General features: G+C 34.4%; 1 protein-coding gene and 1 long non-coding RNA gene across 51 annotated transcripts in view; one reads left to right on the top strand and one right to left on the bottom strand.

Moving 5' to 3' along the window:
- Positions 1-24,009, top strand: part of bt (projectin protein bent) — a 227,451-nt gene that overhangs the window by 104,461 nt on the left and 98,981 nt on the right. For all 50 annotated transcript variants that reach the window (XM_074134324.1, XM_074134274.1, XM_074134273.1 and 47 more), the window contains 25 exons: positions 1,629-1,801; positions 2,638-2,765; positions 3,275-3,428; positions 3,644-3,943; positions 5,815-5,981; positions 8,642-8,777; positions 8,852-9,133; positions 10,024-10,329; positions 10,965-11,069; positions 11,573-11,770; positions 11,863-11,987; positions 13,995-14,151; positions 15,416-15,715; positions 16,049-16,223; positions 16,681-16,808; positions 17,675-17,816; positions 18,234-18,370; positions 18,498-18,682; positions 19,842-19,956; positions 20,373-20,508; positions 21,315-21,481; positions 22,338-22,619; positions 22,922-23,062; positions 23,394-23,552; positions 23,673-23,975. In XM_074134324.1, coding sequence (XP_073990425.1) covers positions 1,629-1,801; positions 2,638-2,765; positions 3,275-3,428; positions 3,644-3,943; positions 5,815-5,981; positions 8,642-8,777; positions 8,852-9,133; positions 10,024-10,329; positions 10,965-11,069; positions 11,573-11,770; positions 11,863-11,987; positions 13,995-14,151; positions 15,416-15,715; positions 16,049-16,223; positions 16,681-16,808; positions 17,675-17,816; positions 18,234-18,370; positions 18,498-18,682; positions 19,842-19,956; positions 20,373-20,508; positions 21,315-21,481; positions 22,338-22,619; positions 22,922-23,062; positions 23,394-23,552; positions 23,673-23,975 — 4,601 coding nt within the window. The remainder of the gene's footprint in view (positions 1-1,628; positions 1,802-2,637; positions 2,766-3,274; positions 3,429-3,643; positions 3,944-5,814; positions 5,982-8,641; positions 8,778-8,851; positions 9,134-10,023; positions 10,330-10,964; positions 11,070-11,572; positions 11,771-11,862; positions 11,988-13,994; positions 14,152-15,415; positions 15,716-16,048; positions 16,224-16,680; positions 16,809-17,674; positions 17,817-18,233; positions 18,371-18,497; positions 18,683-19,841; positions 19,957-20,372; positions 20,509-21,314; positions 21,482-22,337; positions 22,620-22,921; positions 23,063-23,393; positions 23,553-23,672; positions 23,976-24,009) is intronic.
- LOC141457397 (uncharacterized) overlaps positions 1-24,009 on the bottom strand; it is a 45,723-nt gene that overhangs the window by 17,889 nt on the left and 3,825 nt on the right. The gene's annotated exons all lie outside the window — the stretch shown is intronic.

Consider the following 24,009-nt stretch of genomic DNA (forward strand, 5'->3'; position numbering starts at 1 on the left):
AACTCGAGTTTTTATTATTACGCTCAGCTACAATTTAAAAAAGTTGGTATGAGAGAGTTTTTTGTACTAATACTATTCTCAATTTTCTAAGTTATAAATTTCCATCAAACTGCGAAAGCTTTCATTATGATTTCTTCCGGTTGAGGCGAATTATCATAAGTCAACGGAACTTTTGAAAGAAGCCTGACGACACAATTCCCCAACAATCCCTATTCTCAGTCTATGCAAACACACTTTCAATGTGACACTTGAACATGAGTAACAAATACGTGTGTAGTTTGAAGTTTAAAGTACATGAAAACCATTAAATCATTAAAGCAACTGTTAGTAGATTATAAAGTTTGAAATTTCTGTGATTGTCCGTTCACGCCTTCAGAGCGGCCCTTAACATTTACGAGGCCTGAGGTAAAAATTCAATGCAAACCCCCAAAAAATTATCTTTCCTTTTCACTTATTTGTCTTTTACTCAGTTAATAGAAAAGCATGAAATTAAACAAAAACTTTGAACTGTTGAGTAATACTTCAATTTTGCTAATATAAAATAGCAAAGTTAGATATAAGAAAACAGAAACACAAAAATAATGCTAAAGAAAATAATTAAAAATATTATTATATACAGGGTGTTCATTTTAAGACGGCTCAAACGCATTTCATGCTTAAGTGAAAAATGGTAGAGGAAAAATTTGTTGCCCGTCACCTCTAGTTTCAGAATATGTGACTTGATTTTAGATTCCTGCTCGCATACGCGACTGACGCGCGACCAAAAGTGAGGGTTCGCAGTTCACCCCCATTTTCATATACACAGTTTTAAAGAGTATAAAAAGTTATGAAAGAAACCGGAAACCGCAATTCGATATCTTCAAAATTAAAGGTGCTAGGCCATTTCAAAATCTGGCATTTATTAATCATATTTCTATTAATTTCAACCATTTTTCGCTCAGAACAACCGTTTAAGCATGAAATGCATTTGAGCCGTCTTAAAATGAACACCCTGTATACATGAAGTGCCAAAATTTTTAAAATTCACTTTGGACATTTTTTTTTTTACATTAAAATATCAAATTAAGTTTCTGTTCACACAAACTTAATGAAATTTATCATTTTGTAATTTTCCTTGGAACTTTGTTGATCATAAAAGATTAAACAATATTAGTTTTGAAAAAGTTTGCTGTGCATCTGCGCAATAGCTGGAATAGTTACGAAAATTCTAAAGTTAATAATACAATTTATGAAGGAATCAGGCAGTACTTAACTGGATCCATTCTCCTGCAAGAATAAGGGTCATGCTTAAGAAGTTGAAGCCATTGTGGCTGCAATAGCACAAAATACTTTTATTTGTTGATATATTGATTATTATATATTTGTTGATATATACAATAATTACATTCATGAGCGTTTTTCTCCATATTTCGGTGCCATATCCTATTCAATGCAATATGTTTAAGTTTATCTTCTTCCATTAGTTTAAAAAAAAAAATGGATAAATAATAAATATTTTCTCTAATTAAATTACTTCAATTAGCACGGGTTTGGCAACACAACCAATTTCGAAGTTTAGATAAAATTGTATTGTACATAAAATCATAATCTTCTTGAAGACTATTAATAATTACATTTATTTTTTATAGATTTAAACCTGATTGGGAGTTGGCAGGAGAATTCCCTGGCGATGTTACTAGTGGCAAGGTGGGCGATTTGAAGGAGCAAGCCGAGTATCAGTTCAGAGTGGTGGCCGTCAACAAGGCCGGGCCCTCCCCGCCCTCAGACAGCACTGGCATGCACAAAGTGAAGCACAAAGCTTGTAAGTCTTAATCTACACAAACATGCATTTTGGTTTTCCCATTTGTAAGTTGAGGCAAGCAAACTAATTTCTACATTCCAAAAAGGATTTGTCGAGTAAGGAACGAGGCTTGGAAAAGGCTGTAGAGTTAGCGGAATCGTGTGGGGAATGAAACCTTTAAAGAGTATCCGCAGAGGCTGCTTTTATTCCAATATGTATTTTCGTTAGAAACTTGCCATATGAAAGTGCAACTTAGCTACCGCGTCCCAAGTGGAAGATCAGTGGCACTAGGGAATTAGCCCGCGCTTTTCCAGGATACAATCATTCTTATTATTATAAGTCAATGCTTTAATTTAATGCTTGTTTGGAGGTTTGCCAGGTAGATTATACATTATAATAGTCAAGGACAAGCCTTGTTGGAGTTTCAAGGCTAGTGGGTGAAGAATTTAGTTTTGAAAGGTAAGTAGACTACTCTTTTGATAGCCAACCAATTACACAAAACAGAAAGCGCGGTCAGTCCGAATATGGGAGTTGTGATATGCGTTGGAGAAACAGTGAATAACTAAGTAGAACAGTTCTCATTTCTCTAATACTAGTTCAGTATGTTCGGGTGAGGGAGTCATTTAAAAAATGCTAGGGGATTTTGAGCTTTTGGATATCTTACAATATTGCAGAAACGGAATGATCCTACTTCCAGGGAAAAGTCTTTATGGTTTGGAGGTGGATTGGGTTCTGAGATAGGAGAAATAAGAGCCAAATTGGGCTCAACATCCCTCTCCGGCAAAACCAAATACTAAATAATCGTAATAGTAAGTTTTTACCCTATAATAACTGTTAATTTTCTTTCTCTTTTCTAGTGAAGCCAAGAATTGATCGTACAAACTTAAAGAATATCATAGTCAAAGTTGGAAAGATGGTCAAATACGATGTTAATGTTCGAGGAGAACCTCCTCCAAATATTAAGTGGATATTTGCTAGGAAAGAGGTAAAACTTTTCTTATGGAATCTGTGACTTTATTTAGTTTGTACATTGTACTGGGCGTGGCTATTAAGCCGAATCAACTACAATTAACTGACCTGCAAGTTCAATGTTTTTACATAGACTGTAGGCATCTGCAGGATGGCTTCCTTAAATTAAGAGAACCAGGATTCTCTAGAGAAGTTCTAGTAAGAGAAGGGAGCTGGTACGCCACTGCACTCTTCCCCACAAATTTCAAAAATGACATCCCAAATTAAGAATTTTTGAACAATCCTTATCCCCCTTCAATACTGACAGGCTTCTCCAATTTTAGAGCTAAATTTAAGTTCCCTAAGGCAGTGTGACTAAAAGAAGTTGTTGACTCTAGAATCGTGAATGCCAGTTAAATGTTGTTCTTGTTGTTCTAATATGGCTGAAGTACGGCCAAAGTACGCTTCCAACATAACAATTTTTCCTATTAATTGATCACGATGTGTTTGAGTACTTGTAGTAATTTTTGAAAATAAAATTTACAGATTCAAAGTACTGGAAACGTGGAAATTATAAACGTTCCTTATAATACAAAATTGACAATTACCGATATAACCAGAAAACAGAATGGAATATATATGATAATAGCTGAAAACGAATTTGGAAAAGATGAAGCAGAAGTAGAAATTACTGTACTTGGTAAGTTTATAAATTTGTTTCAATATGATTTGCTGTTTTTCATCGATGTATTTATATCATTGATGATTTTGAAAAAAAAGAATCTTCAAGTATTCGAGTAAAATGGATGCTTTTTGAAAGTAAAGTGGAGTTAAAATTGGAAGTGTAATTTTTACATAATTTTTTTTTTTTTGGTGAATCGAAACTAACTCTCGAAAACTATTTAAACTTTGTAGGGGCACCTTCCAAGCCAAAGGGGCCGCTTGAAGTGAGCGAAGTTACAGCGAATGGTTGCAAACTGAAATGGGAAAAACCAGAAGATGACGGTGGCAAACCGATCACTGCATATCAGGTTGAGAAACTGGACACACAGACTGGTCGTTGGGTACCAATCGGCCGAACCACCGACACGGATATGGACGTTAAAGGATTACAAGAAGGTCATGCGTATCAGTTCCGAGTGAAAGCTATTAACGACGAAGGAGAATCCGAGCCTCTGGAAACTGAGGGCGCAACTACTGCTAAAAATCCTTACGGTGAGTATTCAGTATTAAAATTATTCATTACAAAATATCGAATTCTCCGCGGCCGAGAGTTATTTATTGATGTCCTAGTCCACAGAAACTCCAGAAGTCATCATTGTATCAGACCCTTTTCGGATTTCATTGATAAGGTTCATGACTTTAGAAACAAAAAGAATCTTTGTTCGGGCGTGGTAGAGCTCCTTGTGGGGCTTTCCTATTTCCTCACCCTAAAAGGGAGAAGTTTGCCCAATGGGGGTAAGAAGGACCGTAAGAGAGAGAAGAGTGACTAAAATTACCACTTAATTATAAAATATTAAATGAAACCAAATATGATGCAATTAATTAGAGAAAAAAATTAACAGACATTTAGATGGGGATGGTATAAATGTTAGAAATAATTATTGCTAAATAAAAAATAAAATAAAAAGAACGAACACCAGATTGGTGGTAGCGGGGCCCGAACCTGTGATGCACGTACACCAGTCGCTCATGCTATCTATCGGCTAAGCGGTTCGATATGTGGTAGATTTTTTTGTTTGCCTCTAGACGTAGAGATGTGCCTGCAGGGCACCGGGAATGCGCACGTACATGTAGAGGCGTATGCCGATGACGGAAATGTTCACGATTACTTCACCACCGCACTTAATTCACTCCTTTATTCTTATAGCGCACTTGGTGCGTAAAGTGTAATATTGTTATCAAATAATGTTATATAAATTTATATTATATAATGGTACTTCTTGGTACGAATTTTTGCCTAATAATACTAATGGTACTTGGTACGCATTCTAGACTAACGCACTGATGATGTAAATGTTACAATAGACTAATTGACTGTTTGACTGCGCGAGGTACATGGTACAACGACTGATTGTAAACTAACTGATGTACATGGTACAGAAACTGCTTGCAAAATTAACTGATGTACCTGGTTCAAAAACTGAGCACTGGCTAGGCGATGTAGATAACTAGTACAACGACTGCGCCCTGACTACTACTGAAGCTTGTTGCTATACATTGCTTTATACATAGATTTATTGTATAACTATTTATTTTAGTACAGTCAATTCCAAAACCTCAAATGTGGCCGCATCAATCTTTAAGGGTTCAAGTAAAATGTACTATTTTTGAAAGTACGGTATCTAAGAGTTAAAATTGAAAGTGTAATTTTTGTTTAATAGACTTGTCCCTATGCTGCGAGGGATATCTAGAGCAATACCCTCTTAAATTACTGTCCCATATTATTATCGAGTTAATAGCAAATGAACTCAGAGCTGTAAATGGCGGTTTGACTATCGAATTGATTCACAAGCCCTCTATTCCGATAGTTCCTGCTGAAGTTAAACTAGACTGAAGTTAAACATATTCTAGCAGTTCTTTGGGAAATGCTGATGAAATTCGGGCTGTATGTGTCTGGTTCTTGTAAGAGTACTTTCCGAGGATGGAGACGTCGCATGGCCGAAGTAGCCATTGACCGTGAAGGCGTAGGTTAGAGAGAGAAAAAAAAAGATGGTTCAAATCTGTAGAGCGAGTCCTAGCATTCTACACAGTCTTGCTTAAGGATCTTTTTTTTCCTATTTCCCGTTTGGGTTATTGTCTATTATCTTTGTTTCTCGAACCACTGCCTATTGCCAAAGGTACAGCTTTACTCTTCTTTAAAAAATATATTATTATCTCTTAAATTTTTCTATATGTCCTTTTGTTGGAGTTGTAACCTGCACTCAGAGGACTTAATCGAAGTTATTCATTGGGACCGCAGTAATGGAAATTTAGTAGTGTGCCGACACAAATTTGCAAAACGCCAAATTCGTACATGTGCATTGATTTCAAATTGAAGGTGAAAAAATAGCTTTTATTGAATATAAATTTATTTTTTTTTATAGACATACCATCAAAGCCTGGAGCCCCTGAACCAGTTGATTGGGACGTTGATAGAGTCAGTTTAAAATGGGCTCCTCCGAAATCTACTGGCGGTGCTCCAATTACTGGATATATTGTAGAGCAAAGAGATAAGACAACTGGTGTCTGGGAAGAAGCACTAACTACTACCGTGAGTGAAAGAGAAATCTTAATATTTAAAATATTGTATTTAAAAGTATTTAGAAATAGTTATTTGACATGTAAGTAAAAAGTAGCTTTTATCCATATGTTAATTATTCTTAGCAACACATTAAATGGTTCTTGACTTCTAAGCATGCAAAAAAGGGAGAAATTGTATATTCTGAGAGGAATATATTATTCAGTTCTTTAATAAATGGTGAAGTGTTTTCAGAAAATCTTATACAGAAGGTTGAAAATAAAAATATTAAATATATTAAAATACTAATAATTTTTTTAACTATTTCATCGACATGACTAATATGCATTTTCAGTTGATACAATTCCTCGTAAACAGAGAAGTATTACCTAAGTGTGGCTGCGCACTACAAACAAAACGTTCGAGTCTAGTTTAAAGCACTACCTCGCTTGAATCGGATTTGATGATTCACTGGATTTTACTTTATTTATAATAATAATAATAACACTTTATTGAAATTAATGAACAAGCTTTACAATGGAAAATAAACAAAACAAAAGCGTTTACGGCTTGAAAATCCGTCGGCCGGAAGTTAGGTGCTTTTTTTTTATATAATTAAGTAACAACAAAAAATAACTCAATAGAAATAAGAATAGTACAAAACAAAGATCATAATTAATAAGGAAAAAAGAACACTGTAATTTTATATATACAATAAAGAAAAATTGCCTCCTTAAATTACCAATAAACATTCGTAGAAAAAGTAAAAAGAAAATCAAAAATAAGGCCACGAAAACAAAAATAAAACTAATGTAAATGTTCATCTTCAAAATTCTAATAATTATATTCTTGAATTAATTGGTATCTGTACAACCAGGCAGAGCGAGCATAATTAATAAGATTGAGACTGTTAGTAGAGTTTAAAAGCTCTCTTAAATTGGGCAAAGTTAGAGAACGAACACCGAGGTGTCGCACTCTAAATTCTGCCAAGATTGGACAAATAGCCAAAAAATCAACTATGTCCTCTCTGGCCTTTAAATTGCATAGAGAGCACAATTCTACCTCCCTGTCAACCCAAGGGGTACGATTCAAATAGAGCAGTTCGCATCACATCTTAAACAGCCAACGTAATTCTTTTAAATGTAATGCTGTACACTGAGTTGAAAAAGAAAATAGACAAGCATTAACATTAAGCTCTCTATCTATTAGAAAAGGTATCTATTAGAATCTTTTGCGCTTGCAACACTCACCTCCCGATGAACTATCTTTATTTTGTCTGACAGAATAGCAAACTGATTCTTCCACAATGTCACATCATTATAAGAAAAACTGAAATTAAGACTGTATTTTTCAGGCAGTTTTATCCAGCTGTCAAACCAAAAAGTCTTGTGTTTCACGATTTCTAGTGCAACTACTCTAGGAAGTCTGTAAGCCGGTAATTCAAGGATTTTCAAAGCATAACTAAAGTGGAGCCTAAAAGTAAACGTAAATAACAAATCAACACCAGTTTCAAGGTACAGCATGAAGTTTGGAGTAATTGAAGGCAGGAAATATAATTTCTTAATAAAAAAAACGCAATAATTTCTCCAATACCTCATACTGCTCAAACCCAAACCTGAGCAGCGTAACAAGCGATGGATCTGAAGACAGTATTAAAAAGTTGGAACTTATGGGACAAGGGAACCATACTCTGAGCAACAAGGACTGACCAGACTGTATTAAGGGCCATTTTAGCCATACAAACTCTCTCCTTAATATGCGTTTGGAAGGAAAGGCGAGGTGTCAAAGTAACCCCCAAGTATTTGTAAGAATTAACCACATCTATCGGCATATCCCCAAATCTCCAACTTTCCCTGGACGAAAGCCTACCTCCTCTTCTAAAAACAATAATCTTAGATACTTTATTTATATTCTTTTATTAATGCTGAGCAACTTCAACGCTTTAAAGGCAAAGGCTTATGGGTATTTTTGATATATACATTTTAGTATTGTTCCGGTTAATAAGAAACTTCAATTTGTACTTCACTTGACCGATTTATATCTCACGATTTATATCCCATATATCTCTCAAGAGACTTCTGGTGATTTTGTATTCCGATTGGACTTCTTGGCTTCTTGTCTTCCTCACCTCTTCTCAAAGGCCCGCTGAGTCTATTAGCGCAAACTTCATTTCACTTCCCCAAGCAGTTTTGGAAAACTTTGAACACAGATGAATACTATCACGAAATTACTATGTGTCTTTTTTTACGAAGGCATACAATAAGAAAATTAGTTAAAATTACTCGTGAGGGCAAACAGTAGCTCCTTTTTTCTGATCAAAAGTACTTTTATCATCAGAATTATGTCATTATTATACTTAGAGAGAAATAAATGAATAACACAATGCACAATGCAGTGCGCAATGGACAAGTAGTGAAGTTTGATGTAGACATCAAGGGTGAACCTCCGCCAACTATCAAATGGTTTTTTAAAGGGAAGGAATTGGAGAATAGTTCGCAGGTTAAATCAACCAAGTGCTTTGAATTTTGCTTAGGATTCCAGTAATATCTTACTTTTTTTAATGTAAAAATAAGTAATTACGTATTTTTCAGGCGGGGTTTATCGCTTAAACTACCAATTAGGTATCGTGGACGGGGCGGAAGCACATACTTTACTATTTAGTTTTTTTTTTAGAAAAAAATGTATTTTTGCAGGGTCCAGCTTGTGAAGGACTGGTGACAGGTCTGAGAGAGGGCAATACTTACCAGTTCAGAGTGCGAGCTGTGAACAAGGCAGGACCGTCCGATCCAAGCGATGCTTGCAAACCTCACGTGGCTAAAGCCAGGAACTGTAAGCGCCAACATGTTTATTATATTCTAAAATATTCAGAATCTTATATTTTTCTAAATTTTTATTTTTCGTAGTGAAACCGCACATTAACCGTGATAAACTGCAAAAGGTGACAGTGCGCAATGGACAAGTAGTGAAGTTTGATGTAGACATCAAGGGTGAACCTCCGCCAACTATCAAATGGTTTTTTAAAGGGAAGGAATTGGAGAATAGTTCGCAGGTTAAAATTGAAAATGAGGAATACAATACTAAAATGCTGATCAGGGACACAACAAGGGCCGACACGGGATTCTACACAATAGTTGCCGAGAATATAAACGGCCGAGATGAAGCTCAGGCTGAAGTTTGCATTTTAGGTAGGTAGTGTCTAGCTATGTGTGTTTCTGGGCAAGTTAACATTCCTGCTCGTTCATACTCTTATCCAACATTCGTGTCCACATTCAACGCCATAACACATATACATCAATGACAAACGACAATATAATTTACCATACAAATGTTTAAAAGATTTTCTTTAACTTTGGGACATTCTTTGTCTCCTTCTGCCTATTTAAAAATGTTGAACAGTATCAGACATGTTTCATTGTAGTTTATCTGTAAAAAGTTGGTTTGTTTCTATCAAGCAGAAAGTGGAAGTTTTTTTTTTATTACCAATCACTGTAATTGTTCTGTGGTATTTTTTATACGACTTGCTCTTACCACTATTCTCAACTTCAAACTCCCAACGTTGAGTGACATTGATTTCTGATCACTTTAGAAGGAATCCAACCACTCCTCCTCAAAGAAATATTCTTAATCAAATTTCTGGAAAAAATGTTCCTCGTTAAAGCACGATTACAATACCTTTATGTAGATTTAGAATGAGCGATTTATACTGTAATAACGTATTTTTCAAAGTTGCACCTTTTAGAAAGTCGAATTTGGATTTAAAGTATAAGTTTAGCGACTACACAAGATATTCACTTGAAGAAAATTAATATATATATTCCTTGTTACTTCCAATCCTTAAATTTGGTTCCGCTTTTAGACAAACCAGGCCCTCCTCAAGGACCATTAGAGGTGACAGACGTACACAAAGAAGGAAGCACTTATACTGTAATAACGTATTTTTCAAAGTTGCACCTTTTAGAAAGTCGAATTTGGATTTAAAGTATAAGTTTAGCGACTACACAAGATATTCACTTGAAGAAAATTAATATATATATTCCTTGTTACTTCCAATCCTTAAATTTGGTTCCGCTTTTAGACAAACCAGGCCCTCCTCAAGGACCATTAGAGGTGACAGACGTACACAAAGAAGGATGTAAACTAAAGTGGCAACCACCCAAGGACAATGGAGGTCTACCATTGACTGGATACAACGTTGAGAAGATGGACGTGTCAACTGGCCGATGGGTTCCGGCCGGCTATGTGGACCCAGACAGCACTGAGCTCGAACTGACCGGACTGGAGCCTGGCAAAAAGTACCAGTTCAGAGTGGCCGCTGTCAACGAAGAAGGAGAATCACCATTCTTAGAAACTGAGTCTGCTATTATCGCAAAGAACCCTTACGGTAAGCATCTATTTTTTTAAGCTTTTTTTTGCATTAAATATATTATTCCTGTCATCAAAAAAGAGCTTGAAATTTAATTAATTCCTTTTCGTCCAAGTACTTCGTCTCAGCCCAATTTCCTCGTACTAAACATCTTACTACAATAAATTCTAAATATGGTTCACTTCTAAAAGTCGTAAGAGGTTGATTACTAGCTAAAGATAGCTTCTAGTCACCAGACATTATATTTTGTAGCATATTAGTGTTTTCATCTGATGATACACAGAGGTTTAACTGGCGCTCTCCCAAGCCTCAGAATTGCATCCTGAAAATCTGACTTTCTAAGGACTACTACTGTGACAAATGTGTGCGTGATTGCAAGCAGGCCCACTTTTTCGGGATCCGTCTCCCAAACTCGGTCAGTTGCCCTTTGAGCGGTAAATTGAATCTAACTCAAAATATACACCACTCGAAGAGGAAAAGGAAAGAGAATATTTATTGGCCTCAAAAGCTTACCTATATTGAGAATGGCGCAAAATGGGAATGATCCCACTTGTGCACTTTGAATTAGAAATAAGCGCACTCCATATTAACAAGTACAGCAAAGCTCTTTACATATGTGTCACATTTTTATAAAGCTTTATTGAAAACTGTAGATCCACCGTCGGCCCCTGGGTTGCCAGAAATCGTGGACTACGATGAAAATATGGTGGAACTCAAATGGGACTCACCAATCAGGGATGGAGGTGCTCCTATTACAGGTCAGTGTTTTTGCATTAGAATATGAAATAGGTAGTTAGAAAGTGACATACATAAATTGTAAGAATATGTCTCTATGTGAGGCGTGATAGTTTCTGTGTAGTTTCTCTGGAACATGACACATCGCTAGCATTTTCTTATAAAGGATGGACATCAAGTACATCATCAGGAATTGAAATTAATTTAAATAATTTATATTTTAAACGTGTTACACAAAAAAAAATTTAAATTGGGTTTCACTTCTAAAAGTCGTGAGCGGTTGATCACTACAGATGGCTTCTAGCCATCTTTAAAAATTCTTCAAAACTATAGTCAAAAACTGGAAGTGCCTCTTTCTCGTTTCGGTTGCTTCCCCAAGCAATTATTTATTTTTCTTTCGACTATTTAATTTTTGCTAAAGTTTGCTGGTTTTAACCTGGACGTTTGGATTTTAAAAACCACTAGCGAGTTTATAAATTTAAGAAAACAAATTATTTTTAACTTTTTCTAATTGTGATTTTATTAGGTTATGTGATTGAATATCTGAAGAAAGGAGAGTCTAAGTGGGTAAAGGGTGGCGAAGTTCACGGGGACACGAGAAAGGGCAAAGTGACCAAGTTAGAGGAAGGGCAACAGTACCAGTTTAGGGTGAAAGCAGTGAACAAAGCTGGACCTGGAGAGCCAAGTGAGCCTACACTGTCCCACACGGCCAGAGCAAGATTTGGTGAGCCAATTTCTTCAAGATATTTGCTCATTTTTAATTTCTAAAACCAATGTATTATGTGGATCTCAATTTTAATGCCTGTGATATTACAGTTAAACCAAGAATCGATCGTTCCAATCTAGAAAATCTCATTTTCAAAGTTGGACAGTGTGTGATGATAGATGTTGACGTAATTGGCGAACCTCCACCACAAATAGTGTGGACCTTCCAGGATAAGGTACTATGCCTTAGATTCATTAAGCAAAAATATAAAAGATAATCCGTTGTTCATAGGACAGAACAGAAAAACGGACGGCAACCTATTTCTACGCATGCACCTGATTGTAGATCTTTCTTGAGGAAAATGTTGAATGGTAGATAATGTTATGAATATTACTTGTAGAAAGAAAGTTATCAATGTTTGGTAACAACGGTAACATACACCTTTAGTTTAATATTAAAGAGAAAAAACAAAATGCAGTTTGCATTCATTGTTTGATGAACATTAAATTTAACAGAACAAAATGAAGTAAATACTATAAATTGGAGAAAAGTGAAATTTGATTTATTTTTGCTTTGATTAAAGATAGAAATGATAAAATATGCTTAAAGTAATAAAATAAATATTCATAACCGATATGTCTCAATAAAGATTTTTCTATTCATCCATAAAAGTGCATGTACTTAGTCATGCTTGTTTATATCGCTAGATATAACAACAATAATTGCTACAATACTTTTGCCTACTTTTTAATATCACTTAAACACGTTTCCCAATGTTAAAAAAATTCTGGAAAACGTGTGTTGTTTCACACAGAAAACAAAGAAAGCTGCAACCTAGAATATTGCAATCTAGAATAAATAATTATTAGCTTTGGTATTATAAATAAAAAGTGAAACTGCTTTCATCGTTATTGCAATTAATTTGCTTGTATCAAAATTTTCATTTAAACGAAGTATGTATTATTACTTTAAGGATTCAACTAGAAAGTCGGATTTTGAACAATCTTTATAAAAGCTGAACTCATCCTAATTAAACCGAACAAACACAATTTGATACCTTCACTATCGCTATTGCCACTGTAACGAGTAGAGTTCGGGTTAGCTTAGATCAACCACAGTGAATAATGATTATCATAAATAAGATTTTATAAATATCAATGTCATAAAACATACAGAGGTTTAATTTACCCGTCGTATTCTTACCGTGCCAACTGGTTCACGTATATCATCGGTGAAAGATCCAAATTTCCAACATAGATCTTTGGAATAGAGAATAGAATGAGAAGTGGGAGTGATCTATCATGGTACCCGGATAACCAACATCAACCAGTGGTTTAGAACAACTAAACAAACTCAGGCGCTATCTTAGAAAAATCTGCAATCATCACTATCGGTCAGATTCATTAGGCTCATTAGTTTCGTAAACCCATAGTGTCTACAGACTCATTGGAATCGTTAATGCTTATACGACCCGGTTAAGCAAGTTTACGTTAGCTTTTTAAGGGTCTTGTTTAATTACTGTTTAAACATTTAATCATTTTTATCTGGCCAGCGTCATTACTTTCAGACCTCAAATTCTATGCGATCCCAGAACTTGAAGATTGATTTCGTTGCAGCTACAGTCAAATTGCAGAAAGATTCCGAGTTAATAAAAGGTTTATTTGAGTCTTCTCAAGGTCAGTTAGTTTGCATTCTCAAAGTCCATGCCAGGACTGAGAATTAGAACTGACTTTCGCATCAGGGTTTAGATGCAATCATACACAGCGTAAAATTGACTTCGGAAGAAATTAGCACCATATAGAAGGATTAAGTACTTAATTGCCTTCAGATTATTAGAGTAAATCTCATGTTATTGATATTCAATTTAAAATCTCATGACTCTGTCACAACCTCCATTGAGTCTGTGGAAAATTTTTCAAGAACTTTCCAAATATTAGTGTTCTTGTTTTTTTTTAATAGTTCAAGCTCCAACATTGTCAAAGCATTAATGCTAAACTTGTAAATATTAAAACCAATTAAATAATCAACGCTAATGACTACGATTAACTATTTTTTCTAGAAAGATTGGAAGTTCGTTGATAGAAATTAGATTATTACATTAGGTAATTAAAAAGAAAGTAGTTTTGAGTAGATGTATAAGCTAAATATATGCAAATAGTGCAGGCTACAATTGAATAGCAATTAAGACTATCTTTGAATCTATTTGAAAATTTCAAATTCTTTTGTTTTTCTGTTTGTTCAGGACATTGTAACAACAGATAACTTCAGAATAGATTCAGTAGACAATAATACCAAATTATTTATGGCGAAAGCGCAGAGGGTTTATGGAGGAAAATACATAATAAAGGCGACCAATTCTGTCGGCATGGATGAAGCTCAGTTCGATGTCACCATACTTGGTAAGTATTTTGGCATTATGTCTGGTTTTATCTAATGGTATAGATTTTTCAAGAAAATAACTCCAAAAAATTGGTTTAATCGCACTGTCAAGACAATATTTTATTTAAAATTTTCGTATGGGTTAGTATTTATTTATTTGTTGCATTCATACCGCTGATAAGACTTACAATATAGTAGGCTTAAATAAACAATTTCAAACTGCAATTTACCTGTCATAAAAACTTTTTTTCGCGCCCTTTAGGACTTCCTGAGTGATGGCAAAATTTAATTGTTTTATTTTTAGACATTAATTCATTTTTCAAACTATTACTAGTATCTAATACTATAGATAATATAATTGCCTTTTCCTTTCCTTTCTTTCTATTCTGTGGTAATTCAAACTGTATATATGGTAGCTTTAATAATCGGTCATAATCCTTAAGAGAAAGAAAATGCTAAGGAGACTAGCTATTTAGACAAGTAATATAGGGTTTGGTTTTCGACCAGAATAAAAAGGGGGAAAAAGATATAATAATGTTATACAAAAAAAAGTTAACTAAATAATGCCTTGATAACCAATTACTCTGCAATTTGTAATGAGTAAAGTAAAGTAATCGCCTATTTTTTCAGGCGGGGCTTACCGTCCAAATACCATTTACTCGGCGCCACGGTAGCCGAGCGGGTTAAGAGGCGAGACCTGCAAAGCTAATATGCATTGTGGTACTGGGTTCGATTCCCGGTCTTGGCCTTGGATTTTATTTAATGGTTAAATGAGAAATAGTAAAGTACGTTTGCAATTTGTAATGATTAAAAATCATCTAATAACGAAAAAATTTCTTTTCTTTTTCTATTAATGATAAATTACGTAATTATCTTACAACTTTTTAAAAATTATTTTACCTTTGCATATTTCTTACCTGCGTAAATAATTATTTCAAAAAGTTTAAATTCCGACAGAATTTCCTTGATGCCGTTGTTCTTGATCATTCTTGGAACCTCAAACTTTTCTTCTTTTTCTTAATGATTAATTGCTATTATCTAAAATCCAAATGAGTGACTTTATTTCTCACTAACAGTACTAACATCTGAAGACAAAGTAGACCAGAGGGGTATGACAGTACAGTTAAAAAAATAAAATTTACAGTTATAAAGTAATGTTAAGGGCAGCTATATATTTACTTGATAAAAACCAATTTTAAAGAACATTTATCGGGCACAGTTCAAATACATTTCAGAAAAAATTATTTTCCGGTCTTCTAAACAAATTTTAATATGTCCGTACAGGAAAGCCCGGCAAACCAGGTGGTCCACTTAAAGTGGCTGATGTTACCAAAAACGGATGTAAACTGTCGTGGAATCCACCAGAAGACGATGGAGGTTCGCCAGTGGAATATTACGAAATAGAGAAACTAGATCCACTCACTGGACAGTGGTTACCCTGCGGTAAATCAAACGGAACAGAGGCAAATATTACTGGTCTTCAAGAGGGTAAACCATACAAATTTAGAGTGAAAGCCGTTAACAAAGAGGGAGAGTCAGAAGAACTGGAAACTGATAAAGCGATCATAGCTAAAAATCCATTTGGTTCGTATACATTACTATATTATTTACAGATGAAAATCATAAAAATGCACTGCCAAAAACTCAGATAAAAATAAGTAGACAGTTTAATAATGCAAAAAAGAGACAAATAGAAACACATGGCATAAAAAGAAGGTGTGGGCATAGGGCTGAACGAAAATAATCCGAGGTTTGATATCTTGGGTAAATGATTATAAAAATTAAATTGATATCTTAGTCTCAGATTTCTCGCCTCAGATTTTGTATGCATATTTTTAAGTTGTAACGATTCATTTTTGTTTGTTCCATTTCTAGTAATTTCTTATGTTGCAATGTTTATTAATTTCTATGCTGCAGATGTCCCAACTAAGCCTGGAAAACCTCAGTTGAAAGACTGGGACAAAGATTTTGTAGAACTTGCTTGGGCCCCACCGGAATCGGATGGCGGTGCACCAGTCCAAAAATATGTGGTACAAATGAGAGACAAAGATGAAAGAAACTGGGTGGATGTGCTGACTGTGCCTGGTGACAGGTATATAAATAAAATACATGTTTTCCGCAGCATACTTAACTGACATTCATACAGCATTTATTATATCAAATAGCTATATGTTTGTAGCTATAATTCTATTAAATAAGATGGTATCAGGACCATCAAAGCAGTGAAGAATAGTGGGTCTAAAAGGACTAGAGCTTACATGCCGCGGTACCTCATGTTATGAAATTTAAAAATCAAAAGCATAAATTTTGAAGAAAAATAATTCTAATAAAAGATTATCTCAAATTAAGAGAACCATGTTGGAACTGCTTATTTAAATGGTAGCGGGCTGGATTAATAAGCAAAGTCTTGAATTAGCACAAAGTCACCCTCCGATTTTTGTTAACTACTGATCAGTTTGTTTCTAATTTTACTTCTCACTGTAAATGAAAGTCCTGCGAGGTTTCACACTTTTCTTTATTAACTTACATTGTTTCTATTTGTTTCCCAGAAATAATGGAAGAGTGCAAGATGTGATAGAAGGACATGAATATGAATTTAGAGTTGTCGCCATAAATAAGGCAGGACCTTCTCCACACAGTGACGTATCCAATTCTGTCATCGCCAAACCAAGATTCCGTAAGTAACTGTATTTTTACCAATGTTTTTTGATGGACTATTATTTATAGTAATTTCCATGTTAAATGTCATTTGTGAGTCACGTGTTTCAATTCAGTTACTTCATGTTTTATTATAGCTTCAGTGAAGTTTCAGCCTAAAGTAAAAAATTAACTTATTTTAGGAAAAAGAACCTGTTGGATTCTTTACTCGTGCCGTGATGGGACCGTAGCATCGTTTCCGAACCTACTTCCGCGAAAAATACCTGTAAGTTTCTAGGAAGGATATTGCGCCCTCTTACACTTGCTAGATGTTTTTGAATTGGTTTCTATACCACCCCACAGAATCTGCAGAATAGAATACTTCGAAGTGGAAATGGGCTAGCGGATGTATCTTCTACCACTTCAAGTAGTTTTAATGAGATTTCGGAAAATGAGGAGATTTCTGGGTCCACTTGTGCCTTTCCTGAATTGTTGTATTTTCTTTGGTACATGAGCGCCTAATTTCCTTCTAGATGAGCTGTGGTTGTCGAGAGTTTAAAATACTGACTGGAGGGTCCAAAAAGGACGGAGGGTTAATACTTTTGGATTCTTCTTACTTTGTTTCTTAGTATTGGTAAAACATATTCTATTGAGTCCAAATTCTATTGTGTAACGAGCCCTTTTCAAATAACTTGTTTTCAAATTATTCATTTTGGTTAACAAAATCTTGTCTAACTGAACTATAGTATCATTATTGAAATAATTTACATTATGTAACCGTATTTCTTAAATAAAGATAAGTTTCTATCGCTAGCGGGAATTTAACAAGCAACTAAGTAATCAGTAATTCAGCCTCAAATGTTTTGTAACTAATATTTAACTAAAACATTTTTTGTTTGATCTTAGTTGCACCATATATTGATCGCAAGAATCTGATGAAGAAAGTGATACCTTCTGGTCAAACACTGAAAATTATAGCTGATATTAAAGGAGAACCGCCTCCTGCTGTTAAATGGACAATCAAAGGAAAGCCGATAACAAATAATAGGTATAATTGCTCTTAAAATCTTGTTATTTATTACTGAGTAATGTCATTTGTAAAATAAAATGTGTTCAGGCAGTGGCTTTAAAGGCAAAAGTCTAATTCACTGCGTCCTAAAAGGTCTGATGAGGCTTTCTAGAATGTCAGTGTTTGTCCTGAAGTTCTGTTTATTTTATATGAGAAATTCATAGTAAAGTATGTTTGATAGTCGCCTCCTTTCATGATATTTAATTTGGTAGTTGGGCGTCAAGCCCATCTTAATGGGATTTATTTTACTTTACTTATTACTTAATTTCCCAGTTCATTTCATCCAACCAGTCTTGGAAGTCTCGGAATTGTATTGTTTACTGGTTCACACCAGATTATCTTATTCACAATCTTGAAATTGCCGAACAGTTATTTGATAAGACTTTTCTTTTCCAGAGTAATAATTGATAACGAAGATTATAAAACTACCTTTATATTACAAAAAGCTGTCAGGAAAGATACAAGTACTTACACGGTAACAGCTACCAACGATTCAGGCACAGACACTGTTGATGTTGAGATAGCTGTTTTAAGTAAGTAATATAACTACACCAATAAGTGAACAAGTATTCATAATTCTAGTAGTACATTTGAATAGAAATAAATTTTTGTATTGGTTCACTTAGTAGAAGAGTTAAAAAAGATTGGTTGTTTATATAGGTGTACCATCTAAACCAAAAGGACCACTACAGGTTGAAGATATTTGTGCCGATGGTTGTACCCTAAAATGGAACAAACCAGAAGATGACGGTGGGAAACCTGTGGATCACTACCTTATTGAACGAATGGACACAGAAAGCGGTCGATGGGTGCCTGTGGCAACTTCCAAAGGAACTGAAGCCGATGTAAGTAGGTTGCCGTGTTTACAATTCCTTACAGTTAAAGTGGAAAAGTATCAAACAAAAGCTTTCTCTTTCTTTCATGTACAACAGTTTTTAATTTCAGTTTCCAATTAATGTTTATTTTATTTAACGGGCTATAAATCCTGTGTACAATTAATAGATCTCACAAAACAGATGCTTTCAACGCTGTTAAAATATGGATAAATTATTGTGAAAAAAAAAAAATTAAATCCAGATATCTTAACATTAAGTTACATATCCATTCAAAACATTATTCAAACCTCCTAATTTGAAGAAATTGATTTGACCGAAAATACCACTTTACGGTGTAGTATATTATTTTAAATAGGATGAAAATATCAGCCCACTTGTAGACAAACTTCATTAAATAAAGGTATATTACTTTAATGAAAAAATTGTTCCAGAAAACACAAATCAAACCCCTTTTCTTACTCATCTTATATTACTCACTTTAAGTGAAGTTAATCTCTTTTTTAAAGTGCCATTGCAGCATATTGTACCTTCTAACATCTGCATAATTTTTATAAGCATAAATGTAAAAGCAGGAAACTGATAACAGAACTCAATGTGGAATCTAACTAAAGCAAAAAATTAAAATTTTAAAGACAGTTTATGTAATAAAACTCTTACGTTTAGCGAAAAATTAAGCCTGTTTCTCTGCTTTAGGTAAAATGAAACATTTGAGTCAAATATTACTTCTAAATCTCGAACAGCTGTATTTTTGTTGGCGTTTTTTTTTAAACGTGAAATATAGCAATGCTTTAAATTAGCTTATTATAATGTAGCTAAAAAAAGTGGTATCGAAGTTGGCTCTTTAGAAGGAAGCTTAATGTTGCAGCTCTTATCAAAAATCAGTTTTCTTGGGGTAACTTAATGATTCTGTTAAAATAATAGAACTTTTCATATAGTTAATAGAAGGTTTCAATAAAATCGTCGTAGCCATTGTTCACACTGTCAGATAATTTTTTAACATGTTTTCAAGCGACGCTGATTTGGGGATCCTCAAACTTCGATTTTGAGTGAAAACTCTATTTAAACTTTGAGGATCGCAATATTTCTTACGAGAAGTAAGCGAAAGTTGAAGGAATTATTATTAAATATTTTTGGCATCACTTTCTCATTTGTTGACTATTTGCTTCAGATCTCTGGATTACACGAAGGTAAAGAGTACCATTTTAGAGTCAAAGCTGTAAACTCCGAAGGGGAATCTGAACCACTGGAAACTGCAACCCCAATTATAGCCAGGAATCCATATTGTAAGTCAAATTACTTAACTTTACTACCGTTTACTCATTCACGATTTTCATTCATTGCGACCTAGTGCTGTTATGGCCTGCTTGGGCTTAATGTTTGTGTAGGCTGTCGTTATAATGTGTAACATGCGTGAGTGAATGAATATACATGGTGGTGAGCTAGAAGTTTACCTTGCGAGTAACGTTAACCCCAATAAATGTAACAATCAATAACTCTGTTGATTAAATGTATATTGTTAAGCCTGGAATGCCGTAGTGTTGCTAGGCTTCCTAAAGGTATGGAAATGGCAGTATCAATCTTATTAGTTTTAGGAAATTAGTTGAGTCTGATGACCATCCTACAACGTATAAAGAGCCCTATCCTCTTAGATTCTTTCTTCTATTAGATTTATTTTAATCCCAAATTTATCTGATTTCAGCTCCACCTGATAGACCAGGCAAACCAACTGCTAAAGATTGGGACAAGAGTAGCTGTTACCTGAAATGGGCTGCACCAAAATCTGATGGTGGAGCCCAGATTACTTCCTACATCATAGAAAAGAAGGATCAGTATAGGTGAATGTTATTAATTTAAACAACCCTATATTTATGGCTAATTTGCGTTGTACAATAAGGCCAAAAAAAAACCTATATTTTACGTTTTAATGCAGATTCCTCGAAAGTAACAGCAATGATTCTTTTTCAACATCGAATACTCACGTCACAAATGTATTTCTTCAAATTTCCAGGGAAAATTAGTTAATTTTAATCAGAGAAAATTAAACAAGATTCTAAAATACTATTCATTACAGTTCTAACTACAATAGAATATTAATTAGAAACAAAATTGCAATTTTGAATAAAATTTGTTGGTAGGACGTGGGACTTCACTGAATGCTTTTTGCCTGAGTATTTTGCGATTTTTTCAGAACACGTTTCCAATGATTGTTCATACGTCATACATCCGTAGTTATACACTTAGAGATCCATTTCAACTTAATTATACGCACCTATCACTTATAGAAGTTAATGTTAACAATGAAATGTATTCCCAAGGATCAGAAGTTTAATGAATTCTAAATTTAATATTTGCCGTTTTTCACTTATGCTGAACACAAATATACATACAGAGGCCAATTTCTAAAAATCACATTTCAATTGAAATGAACTCACCGAAAATTTGACAGTAAGCAATATTTTTTCGTAGTTTGAAGTTTGTTTATTCCTGTGAATCGTTAGGAAATTCAATTTTGTACATTTCCTGAGAAAAATAATTTTAGGGGGATTCCTGGTAAGTTATACGGTGGGTGACTTAGACTTCCTTGTAAAATACCATTTCGTATATTACAGTTGTAACCTTTATAAATATGTGAATTTTTCAGTACTAAGTGGCAAAAGGGTGTTGAACTGATAGGAAGCAAATGCGAAGGCCGAGTTCCTGATCTCATTGAAGGAATGAAGTACACATTCCGTGTGATTGCCGTCAACAAGGGAGGTCAGAGCAAACCCAGCGAGCCTAGTGACACAGTTCTTATCAAGGATCGCAATGGTTTGTTAATGCGTTTTATTTCTCTTATTTATTTCAATAGTTCCAATTGTCCCTTGAAATTGTAACCAGGGCATGCGAATTGCAGCTATATGTCTAATTTAAAAAAAAAATCTAGCTCATTTTGCAGTTTGGGAGACTGTCTCATTGCATCTTATCCTGATCGTTCAAATTGCCTAAATCTATTTAATCCTATTCCCATTTTTCAGTAATAATTCTGGTCATTCAAATATGAAGTAGCCAAGAAATCACGTTTAATTTTCGAGCGAAGTTTTATTTATACCAATTAGTTTTATAATTTTAAATTACTTTTAGCTCTATTATTTTCAAATATTTTTATTTGTAATAAATTTATAATAATTTTATTTTTCACATTGAAAAGTTGAAAAGTTAATTAAAGAATTATTAGAAAACACCGGTCACTTTTAAACCGTGTCACCTTTTTTGTTTTAAAAGATTCGTTCTACGTGGTAAAGTTGACTTTCTGTCTCAGTCAACATTCTCTTTTCAAGTGTCCCGATACAAGTAAAAGTATCATGTACCTGTGGTCAGTAAAGAACAGTTTGAGCGTTAACCTAATTTTACATTACATTCATTCATATGTGTGGTAACAAAGTTTTTGTTTTAATTTTGATAATAAAATGTAAACCACTACTTTTAAAAAACTTGTGATCTTAGTTGAAAAACATGAAAAATTTTATTTTGAAGAAATTAAAGTTTTTTAGAATCTATAACATTGCTACAACTAAAGTAAAAATATGAACTTTGATTATAAATTTAAAAAGGAAATTGAAAATGATATGGGTTTTGTTCTTTGAGTATTAAACAATGCCACTGTATTCTTTTTTCCTGTTTTCAGTGCCACCTAGGATTGACAGAAGCAATCTTAAAGATTTGATTTTTAAAGCTGGACAGAACATAAAACTTGATGTGAAAGTAACCGGTGAACCGCCACCAAAGAAAGAATGGTTCCACAATAAAGCCAGGCTGTCGTCTTCAGAAAATTTGACCATTGATAATGACGACTACAAAACAAAACTTTCCATACTTGCGGCTGTAAGACAGCACTCTGGCACTTATACTATTAAGGCTGAAAATGATTCTGGCAAAGATGAGGCTACAATCGAGATAACTGTACTAGGTAAGTGATGCGAAGATTTTAATAATCTCCATTACTATAAAGGATTTCACCAGGAAAAGTTTAATGTTAAAATATTGCTTTTTGGGCGAGCAGAATTGTCCGAAATTTGTCATTTTGTAGAGATTTAAGGATTCAAACAAGGGAAATACTTTTTTATGGGTTGAACTCTGGGATTTTAGGTATCCCAACTTAATAGGAAAGGCTTCTTTGGCTAACACTTCGCGTGAAACGTTTAAATAATTTTTTGCAGCATTTCGCGAAGTTATAAAAAACTAAATAAACAAAAAAAGTTGCTTTTCTAGATGTTCCTGGACAACCTGAAGGTCCATTGAAAGTGTCGGATGTGCATAAAGAGGGATGCACTTTGAAATGGAAGCCGCCAGAAGATGATGGCGGTTCTCCAATTGATTTCTATGCTATTGAAAAGTTTGATCACGAAGCAGGTAAAGTGAATAAATATTAGTAATTTTTTTATTATTATTTAATATTGTAGTTTACTCTAATGGTCACAGCTAACCATTTATTGGTCTTTTCAAGCAGAAACCCTTTTAAATTTGAGTTGCGCATCTTTCCAGCCGAGTACTGCATCGAATTTGTAGGAGAAAAAAAAAGCCAAAAGCTATTTCTTGAACTCAAATTATAGAAGTTTTGCTTCCTAAGCAATAAGTTAGCACACTGTTAATTTAACTGACTTTGAATTTCCGAACAGTTTTTTTTCAATATTTTTATTTTTGTGTTTACATAGGTTTTACGAAATATTGTATATTTCCTTAGGTAGGTGGATGCCAGCAGGCAGGACGAAAGATACAAAAGCAGACCTTGAAAGTCTGATCCCAGGTCATGAGTACAAATTCCGAGTGATGGCTGTTAATTCAGAAGGCGAATCAATCCCTCTGGAAACGACTGATTCAATCATTGCTAAGAATCCCTATGGTGAGAGCTCTAATTTACTAAAAATATGTGGTGACTCCGGTGTACCCTTGTGCACCTCACTAATTAATCAAAATATATGAATCGAAATGCAATTCTACTGAACTAAAAAAACTTTTCTAGACGAACCTGGAGCACCGTTACCACCAGAGGTGGTTGACTGGGACAAAGACTGGGTTGATCTAAAATGGAATCCTCCTGTCAAGGATGGTGGTTCTCCGATTACTGGTTACATACTTGAGAAGAGAGAGAAAGGCAGCACCCGATGGATTAAAGCTGCAGAAACTAAAGGTCCAGAATGCAAAGCAAAAGCTGAAGATCTAGATGAAGGCACTGAATATGAATTTAGAGTGATTGCTGTGAACGACGCTGGCCTCGGCGAACCATCCCAGCCTAGTAAATCTGTTATCCCTAGGCCAAGGAAATGTAAGTACTTTTTTGTGATTCAGACAAGTCTGAT

This window comes from Rhodnius prolixus, unplaced genomic scaffold (genome assembly GCF_049639745.1).
Source record: "Rhodnius prolixus isolate KJV_2025 unplaced genomic scaffold, Rpr scaffold_16, whole genome shotgun sequence".
NCBI lineage: Eukaryota > Metazoa > Arthropoda > Insecta > Hemiptera > Reduviidae > Rhodnius > Rhodnius prolixus.